The 10,452-nt window shown below is 33.8% G+C and overlaps 1 protein-coding gene across 1 annotated transcript; it reads left to right on the forward strand.

Moving 5' to 3' along the window:
- Positions 1 to 2,585: 2,585 nt before the first annotated feature.
- Positions 2,586 to 5,470, forward strand: LOC132291115 (putative pentatricopeptide repeat-containing protein At1g53330). Its single transcript, XM_059790234.1, has one exon. The coding sequence runs from the start codon at positions 2,650 to 2,652 to the stop codon at positions 4,045 to 4,047; it is 1,398 nt and encodes a 465-aa protein (XP_059646217.1). The 5' UTR covers positions 2,586 to 2,649; the 3' UTR covers positions 4,048 to 5,470.
- Positions 5,471 to 10,452: the final 4,982 nt, after the last annotated feature.

Here is a 10,452-nt window from a genome sequence, read left to right on the forward strand (position 1 = left end):
TGGAATAAATAATCATGAATAAATTTGCATATGGATTTAAATAAATAAAAAAATATAAAATATATATGTCATGACCTGATATAATTTTATTTAAATCTAATATACAGACACTCTCAATACGCTCGGGCTTTCAAAAAATTTAAACTTTGACGCTTTCGCTCCGTGTGATTTAGATCTCACCCAATGAACTCATCCTTAATCTCAACCCCGACCTTTTTTAAACACTGAAAAAATAAAAATAAAAATATAAAATAATCTCAACGCCGGCCTTTTTCAAACATCAAAAATATAAAAATTTATTTTACAAAAAATTTATTTTACTTCAAAATGAACGGAGCCTGAGTAAATATAATAGCTAGGGTGAATTCTAAGATTCTTTATTCCGGTTGCAAAGCGGAAGAAGAGGGGGAATGGGCATATAGCCCCACCAGCAGCCCACGTTTCCAATGACCGGAAAGAGGACGAAAATGAAAGAACAATTTGTCCACCATACAAGGAGTGGAGAGACCATCCCTAATCTCCTCTCCCCATTTTTTTTTTTTTTTGCCCTTTTTCTTTTCTTATTTATTTTTTGCCGGCAGGAGATAATCAGAATTGACTTAAAACAATCAGCCACTTCTAAATATGAACATCTCCTTGTACTACTCCAACTAAGTCTCAACTTGGCATAGGTGCGATGAATCAGAATATACGAGTGGGTAGTGGCCCTAGGGCTGCAAGTTGGGCAACTCTCAATCCAACTTTAACTTGAAATTGAGTTGGGTTGGGTAGTTCGAAGTCTATTAAAAAATGAGTTATATCCATAATTCGCACCAAAATATTTGGATGGGTTGGACAGTTTTAATGTGTCATCTTTTATTTTATTTTATTTTATTTTATAAATATGCAAATTACATTTTCCTTTTTTTATATTTAATTACATTTTTTTTTTTTTTCATGTTTGTAAACATCAAAATTTTAAAAATTTTATTTTTTAATTCATTAATACTTTCCATTTTTCTTTAATTCATTAATACTTGCCATTTTTCTTTTAGTAAATATCTTACTATATTAGTTTATAAATGAAAAATATATATTTATATTTTTACTGTTCTATTTTAACTTTCTATGTATTATAGACTCCAAATGTTACTAAGATTATATAAATCCAAAGTCCTTAAAATATATAAAAAGAACACTAAAATGACTCAATATACAAATTATACTTTTATCAGTCCCATTGTCCTAATAGGGGCGGGTTTTATGGGTCAACTTTTTTTTTTTTCTATAATAATATAAATAATATTAATTAACTCTAAGCAATAAAATATATAATAACAATAAAAATGAATTACAAAATAAAATATATATTAACAAGTTAGAAGAAATTAAAAAAAAAACAAAATAAGATGTGGGTGTCTATGGGCTCAGATTGTTTAATCGGGGGTTTTGGATTGGGTTCGGATTAAACCCAGTCCAATCCGAATAAGATTGGGTTTTGATAAAACTCAGTCCGATTTGTGAATTTAAAAACCTAAATTATAAAATTTTTGTGCTGAGTTCGAGCAGGGCTGGGCTAGCCCGCCTAAGTTGCACCCCTACGAGTGAGATATCCGTATCGTATCTTTATGAGATAATATCACTCTTGAATATTCGCAAGTACACTAAATGAATGGTGAATGTTTGAATCTTTAAAGGAGCAAAGTGGGGTGTGTGAGTTTATTGTCAATGATAAAAAAATATAAATATATTCGCAAGTACATATCTTTAAAAATATATATTTTTAGTTCTAACACGTATTAAAATACTTTGATATATTTCTCATATACTTCAAAACATATTTTTAACAAGTTTCGAATATTAAAATATAACCTTTACAACAATAATACCATTTTATAATTTTTAGAAAAGTTAAAATTTTATTTTAAAAAGAAGTATTGAGATATATATTGTGCAGATGTCTCAATAACGCATTATGGGTTAGTGACTTCGGTAAATTTTGGAGTGTCAAATTTCAAAACTCTGCATCTACTAATCTAACTTCTAAAACTTCTTACCTTGTAAAATATATTCCTATGTTATATTTAGTCGCTTCTTTATTTATAATATATTAATGATTATATATAGATTCATAATATTATAAAAAATTGACCAACAATTAATTTATTATATATTTAAAATATAAATTTAACTTTTTATTATCATATCTTTAATGACTTAGTATCACCGTACTCGTATCTATTTATATTTATATATGTGTTCGTACTTCTTAAATCAAAATAGACGAAGAACATATATTTTTATTTCATGTTTGGTTTAAAACGGTAGAAGCACATGCCTCAATAGTCCAATAAATTAATGCCTTTGGTGAATTTTGAAGTGCCAAGTTTTAAAAGGAGTCAAATAATATTATTAATTCTTACTAAGTACTACTAATAAAGAACTTGGATTTATTTCAATAATTTAATATAATACAATACAGTATGTCAGTAATTTTTTTTCCTTCCTTCAATTATCCATTTTCTGTCCATAAGTCTCCATATATACACACACACACACCTGGCATTATATTTTCCTTTTTTCTGCATTTTATTTATCCAAACACTGCTGAAGTTCTTTTCTCTTCCCTCCTGTTAAAATCAAATCACAAACTTACGGTTGGAAAGAAAAATGGAGAAACTAAAGAAGGTCTCACCTTTCAGACTCCCAACTCTCCTCCGCCTCGAGAAAGACCCCAAATTGGCCCTCCAACTCTTCCTAAACCCCAACCCCAATCCAAACCCTAACCCTAATCCCAAACCCAAACCCTTCCGTTACTCTCTCCTCTCCTACGACCTTATCATCACCAAGCTCGGCCGAGCCAAGATGTTCGACGAAATGGAACAAATAATCGAACAATTGAAGCTTGAGACTCGGTTCGTTCCTAAAGAAATAATTTTCTGCAACATCATAACCTTTTATGGCCGTGCTCGCTTGGTAGACCGAGCTCTCCAAACCTTTGATCGAATGACGTCTTTTCGATGCAAAAGAACCATAAAATCTTTTAACACCCTCTTGAATGCTCTCCTAGTATGTAGAGAAATTGGGAAAATGAGAGAATTTTTTGTGGGTATTGATGAATATGCAGCCCCAGATGCGTGTACTTATAATATATTGATTCACGCTTGTTGTTCGAGTAATGATTTGGATAATGCCCGGAATGTGTTCGATGAAATGCGTAAAAAGGGGATTTTGCCCAATGCGGTGACGTTTGGGACTTTGATAAAGGCGCTTTGTGAAAATTCAAAGTTAGATGAAGCTTTTAGGTTGAAAGAGGACATGGTGAGAGTTTTCGATGTCAAACCCAGTGCTTCTGTTTATGCATCACTAATTAAAGGGCTCTGCAAGGTAAATGAGTGGAGTTCGGCTTTTAAGCTTAAGGATGAGATGTTGGAAAATAAACTAGACTTGGATTCGATGATTTATTCCACTTTAATCAGTGCGCTTTTCAAGGTTGGTCGGAAGGGGGAGGCTTTTGAGATGTTGGAGGAGATGAAGAAAAATGGGTGCAAACTTGATACTGTAACTTATAATGCATTGATCTATGGGTTCTGTAAAGAGAAGGATTTTGATTCAGCTTTTGGTGTTCTAAATGAGATGGAGGAGAAGGGGTGTAAACCGGATGTCATTAGTTATAATATAATTATTGGTGGGTTTTGTAGGGAGGAGAAACTGAGAGAAGCAAATGAATTGTTTGAAGATATGCCGAGGCGGAGGTGTGCTCCAGATGTAGTAACCTACAGGATGCTCTTTGATGCGCTATGCAGTGGGATGCAGTTCAAGGAAGCGGCAGTTATTTTGGAGGAGATGATTTTCAAAGGTTATGCTCCTCGTGCTGAAAGTATAAATAAATTTGCGCATAGGTTGTTTCAAGAAGGGGATATGAAGTTGTTCTTCAGAGTTTTAGATAGTTTGGCAGAAGGAAGTTTTCTTGATGTTGGTACATGGAGGATTGTGATCCCTGCAGTGTGCAAGAAAGATAAGATGCCCAATGCCTCTGAGCTTTTTGATACTTTGTTAATGGCATAAAGTGGTGATCTGCCAATTAGATTAAGTTGGTTGTGTATAGCTATTGGCAGACTTTTACTGTGTTGAAGTTCATTATCATGCATTGGTATGCATCTTTAAACCTATCCTTATGTTCTTGCTGCTTGAAATTTGGGTGCTATAGACTTAGACATGGTGATGTTCTTGAGTGAAGCACCTTTGGAACCACAGGAGAATGTGGTGCTGATAGTCCGATACATGATCCATCAGAGTTACATAAATTACTGGCTATTACTTCAAGACCACATACAAAGGAATAATCTTTTATTTGAAGTTAGCACCTTCTCTTTCTGCTGGCCTTACTATTACTAGAGCATGCTATTTTTATGTACCATTCCAGAAAAGAACATTGTCAGGATAAAGGGTTGTAGAATGTAGAAGACGAAAAAGGAGATGAATTTTGGGAAATGGGATGAATTCATGGAACACTTGGGTTCTAATGTAACACAAGGGAAAGGAATAATTTCTAGCATGGTCAATGACCTTAGGCAGCCTTCACCATTTTAATCTACTAAATTTGATTGGGCATTTTGGTGAGATTTTGATTAGGCTCCTCCTTTGTGACTACATGTGTAAGGGGTCTTTGTCTAAATTGATGGTTCACCAAAGAAGCACCAACACTTAGTTGGGAGACTAGGTGGAAGAAATCCTTGCTTAGCTAAGGGAATCTAAAATCTTCATGTGCATTTCGGTACAAATGTACTTCAGTTTAATATTGAGGCCCATAATATCCCCTAATTGGGGTTTTGGACATCTGAGTTTCTGATTTTGTACAAGTGAAATTGATTGAGTAGAATTTGAAGTCGCGGTTACAGACTGTATCAAAGGGAAGTTCAGGGTCTATTCCCAATTGATGAAGGGCAATGATACTTACAGCTTTGGTGTTGAGATCCTGGAAATCTCGAGCGCAGAAGAATTTGGACTCCTCTCAGGTGTCTATCTAATTGTTATGCCATAAAGATGTGTTGTGCCATCTCATGACTATAGTATGGAAGGCCATCTGTGTCAACAGCAGCAAAGGCTTTAGAGGGTCTAGTATATTTTGAACCTGTCACCGAGGTAGCTTCTTAACTATCTGCCATTCACAAACTCATGGTGAAACCAATCCACTTGTTTCAGCTCTTGCAGTGGCATCAATCTGGTTAGAGGATCTTGGTGACAAGTATGTGATGTTGTAAGCTTTTTTGTATAAAAAAAATTGTAATGGGAGGATTATGCATTTCTCTGAAGAGATTATTTTGACCAAATAGTTCTACATTACAATTCAATAATTTTATTAAAATCTACTGAATCATTTACATTAGAAATGTCAACTTTTTCTTAGTTTTTAGTACATACATGTTCATTACATGTGCAGCAATGTTTACAACGCCTTGTAATAAATTTCAGATCAATTCTTATGGCACCATTCTCACTGTTAATGGAAGGAATTAACTATGTGACATGTTGCATTTCATTGGCTATCTTATCTAGACACTGTTCTGAGTTTCAATCTAGGCAGAAGATGAGAATTATTGTCCTCAACAGGAGCACGGGAAAGTTTGATAGGCGGCTTCGCACAGCCTTGGCACTTGCTTCTCTAACCCATATTGGGAAATGGGAGGCAACTCCAAACCTATCTTGTGTCATGTATATAACTTGGAGTAGAGATGGTACTCTACCAATAAAAATGTTGTGATTCCATGGTTGGAGGCATGTACATGGTTTGTATTGTGATTTCTTTTTGTCATAATCAATTTTCCTCCTTGCTGTACTATTTGTTTTATTATCATTATTACACAGTTCGTTGTTGTATTATAAGCAGGTAAACCGGGCTTAAGATCGGCTATTTTTAGGTAAAAACATGGTTGAAAGCTACGAAAGCGAACACAGTTCAGGTGGGCCTTGGCTGCTGTCTGCAAAATGGATCTGGGAAATGCTTGAGGCTGCTGTGTGCAAAATGGATCTGGTAAATGCTTGAGGCTGCTAGTGCTGTGTGCAAAATGGATTTGGGGTTGAGGCATCCTGTGCAGGCCGGCTAAATCCGGTTGGACAGCAGGTACATCTGTATCTACTAATTCAACATGCATTACTAAAATGGCTTTGGTTATAAGCTTTTGTTAGGACATCCATGTCACGGACCAGCCGCCTTGGGAGTGGTCCAATATTGCTTTTCTATACTGGTAAACAGAAGATGCTCTCCATAGGATTCCAATTTTGTTTAATTATATCAAGCCAAATCTTAGTTGCACTGGCCTTTTCAGGGGCAAAATCTTAGTTCTGCAGTCCCTGTTATATAGAATTGTTCTTCCATTCTACTATGATATTGAACCTATTATTGATCGCTTAATATAGTAAGTAATCTGACTTGTTATCATGGTTGACTTATCAATGCCTCTTTTGTCTGCTTCCATTGTCCTATCCTCTTGTGCTGAACCAGCATTGCATTAATTATACTAAAGTCAACCACAAAACAGTTTTTTTTTTTTGTCACGATATTTTCTGATACGAAAAAAAACTATCATATCCAATCCTAGTTTTCCACTTGTAAGAAAACTAATGTAAGAACTCTTACGATACGTTACGCTACTTCTAAGCGAGTAGTCGCTCCCACTTTTACACTCCACAATTTCACTCACATTCTATGTGACTTAATTTACAAATGTTAAAGTCTTTCTCTTTCCATTGGCAACTTTTTAAATTGTTCATCTTTTAAACCCATAATTTCCAAACAAGTGATAATTAATACGAATTTGTATATTATATGCGACAGTAACACAAAAGAAAAGGGATTTGTTTGACTAAATGAAACACCCACTATAATTATTATTTTTTATTTTTTTGAAATATTATAAAAATAATATATTGACTAAAATATGTATCAGGTCAGTATGTAATTAACTAGTTAAGGGTGTGTGCTTCTGATGGGTCGTTTTCATAACCTTGTCAGTATGTAATTCACTAGTTAAGGGTGTGTGCTTCTGATGGGTCGTTTTCATAACCTTTGTTTTTTGGCCGTATCAGTGCAGTCGCTATAAACACCGACCCAAATCACCATTGAAATTCAGGCAATTCATCACTAAAAGTATTCATATTTCCACATGTTTTGAGTAAAGAATTTTTTTTCGTAAAGTTGATGAATATTACAACAGTAGCAGACTGTATTTGATATGTGCCCTTGCCTGGTTTCCTTGCCGTCCCAACCTTCAAATTGCACAGTAAACGGAGTTTGATTAGAGTGAATACATACAAATTAGTATTCAAATTTGTGTTTTAATATCAAATTGCTATAAAATCCGAATCCGACTTTAATTATAAGGACGAAATTAATGCCGGACACATGTAATCTACCTATATTGTGACTAAACATAGATGGGTCTCACTTAGATGACACAGAAGACACATTACATGCAAATTTATTATGAAATCTAACTATAAAATTTCGTAATCACAAATTTAGTTAAAACGATATTGATATTGAAGATTCACAAATGAAGAGTTTTTTAACTAATCAATAGGTCAGTGACTCAACGGTATCAGACCTTTACTTTTCAAAGGGAGGTCAGGGTTTAAATCTCCATGGAGGCATGTGTATATTAGTACCACCATCTAAAAAATATATATATATATATAACTATATTTGAGAGTACCAAATCAATATAACTTTTAACTTTAGGACTCCGATTTAGTGCTTTTAGATGCAATATAAGTGCAGGAGGGAGTAAGGACAGCGGCAGAAATTGCCAAGAAACATGGGCCGGCGGCTTAGTTCATGTGTGCCTACCCAATTTAATGCCACGAGGCATTTCTAATTCACGCTTGTAAAATCAGAACCAAAATATTTTCTCTAGTTTCAAACATCTTGACTCAGCCGACTAACTTGACCTTTACGCCTCTCTCTCTCTCTCTCTCTCTCTATATATATATATATATATGGCATTGCTATATAAGCATATCACATCCCAGCCATTGTAGACAACACGAGCTTAATTTACCTCATTTCCCTTAAGCCTCAGTACTCTCTTTGTTTCCTCTCTTATATCATTCTACATGGCTCGCTTAAGCACACTTGGGCTCTTTTGCGTTCTAGTTTTAATCTGTTATGTGCCATCTTTAGAAGCAAGGAAGCTCATGAGCATTGAGAGGAGGAGGACAGTACCATCTCTGGAGGACGCTTTGGTCCTAACTGCCCTTCCCAAGGGCACTGCCGTCCCACCTTCTTCCCCAAGTGGTAAAGCTCCCGCAATGGTCATCTATGAAAAGCTCCTCTCTCAACACTTTTCCCGCATTGATCGGATTTTGGGGTCCAGCCCAAGTCCCGGAGTCGGCAACTAGACACAGCTTTCCTGGAAAACTTTATACGGATATATATATATATATATATATATAAACATTTATATAGTACGATAAATGCTGTGATGGTGTGATTAGCTCACGATGAAAATTTATCTTTCTGATTTATATGTAAGCAATGTATAGTTATACATATTGATTGAGTTTGTATTGATTAATGGAAGTTCTTATATATATATATAGTCACTGTATTGGTCAACAATGTTGACTAGTTTCATGTTATGTATTGGAATTATTATTTGAGTTCCTGAAATGCTAGCATTTAAAACATGATGAAACTGAAAATCAGATAGCTAGTACTAGTAATCCTATTGATTAATTATAAATGAGACATGTTTGAACATTTATTTTGTGACAATTCAAATTATTTGATAAACTAAAAATGGTAACATTAGTTTAATCAAATTTTATTAGTATGTTACATGCTATTGAACTTCTTATAATAACGTGTCATGTACGTTTCAAATAACATGATGAAAATTTGACCATATGTACACCTGAGATCCATCCCCTTGAAATGACAACACTAACCATCCAGTAGTCAAACAAGTCAAGTTCTTGCACTCAAATTCTGTGTTGTGATTTTTGGTGCTGCAATGGTGCCGTAGGGATTTAGACACCATTATATCTATATTTTCAATGCATTTATATCAATTAGATATAATGTGCTGAAAAATAAATGTAGCATGTTAATAATTATTGCGTTAAAAAATAGATGTAATGTACTGAAATGTGTAAAACACAACACCAATAGAGATTATGGTTGAGGATGTGGGTTCTAAGGTTTAAAAGTCAATTTTTCTGTAGGCGGAATTTTTTTCAATAATTGATGCTAAATTATGAAATGTTGTAAGAGATTTGACACCACTATTTTTGAATATGTATAATAATAATAATAATAATGATTACTATATATGGTTGTTACTTATCAAAAAAAAAAAAAAAAAACTAAATATGGTTGTCCTAATTATTTACTTTAAAAGATAATTATAAAGATGGGAATTTTTCTAAGGAACTCAATCACCCATTTATGTAGTATTATTTGAGGACAATTAGTAAACATACTTGGATGAATTATAATCCAATTTGATGTTTTCAACCATTTGATTGATTTTATTGAGAGATTATGATCTTTTAATGTTGGCCTAAGTCAAAATTAAGGCACCAAAAATCCTAATTTAGCCCTAATTTGGACTCTATTCCACATTCCAATTGTGAGAATGGGTGGGTTGTTGGGAGATGATACAATTTCACCTTTGGAGTGGACGTGGAGTCTTTGGTACTCTATGATTGTACCGATTAATGGACTTTTTGATGTCTGGTTGATGAACAATAGCGGAAATAGGGAGTGAAACAATATATATATAAGTCCCACCCTAAATTTCTCAAATTATTTTCTCAAAATAAAATTGTTTATGCATCGGATGCAATCATGCCAGGAGTGGCAAAGTTTGAAACGATCCGCTAATACAACTCGAACATGACACGAGTTAAACGGGTTTGAATTGATCTTAAACGAATTTAGATCGTAAACGAGTTAACATGCTTAACCCGTTTAACTAATCGTATCGTGTTTGGGTTGAGGAGTTCAATCCGTATAACCCGTTTAACTATACGTGTCATAAGTAAATTTGTATTTAAGTTCCAAAATAACTATATAAACTTGCATCTTATAATTTATTTTTTTGTAAATTATAGATTATTTAGTAATTTGGTTGGATTGAATCTTATATTTCTCTAGTTTTTAATGTTTAATCGAGTATTATTAATAATTTAAATAATAAAATATTTGATTTTATTAAACAGATTATCAAGCGGGTTATACCTTTATAACCCGTTTAATAAACAAGTCGGATTAGTGTTGAGGATTCCTAACACGATTATTAAACGTGTCGTATTCGGGTTGAACTGTTTAGTAAAATACTCTTACATCAACATGACACGATTACAACTCACGAACACAAATTACCACCCCTAAATTAACTCTGTTAAACCAAACTTTATATCACAAAGACTATATTAAGTGACCCGAGAACGTGGAGTCGACAAACAGTT

The sequence above is a fragment of the Cornus florida genome, unplaced genomic scaffold (genome assembly GCF_030987335.1).
Source record: "Cornus florida cultivar Cherokee Brave unplaced genomic scaffold, ASM3098733v1 CherokeeBrave_3.0.0_Hap2_scaffold_320, whole genome shotgun sequence".
In the NCBI taxonomy this organism is placed as follows: domain Eukaryota; kingdom Viridiplantae; phylum Streptophyta; class Magnoliopsida; order Cornales; family Cornaceae; genus Cornus; species Cornus florida.

Coding starts and splice junctions, on each gene's coding strand:
- LOC132291115 (XM_059790234.1), top strand. CDS start 2,650: ATGGAGAAACTAAAGAAGGTCTCACCTTTCAGACTCCCAACTCTCCTC.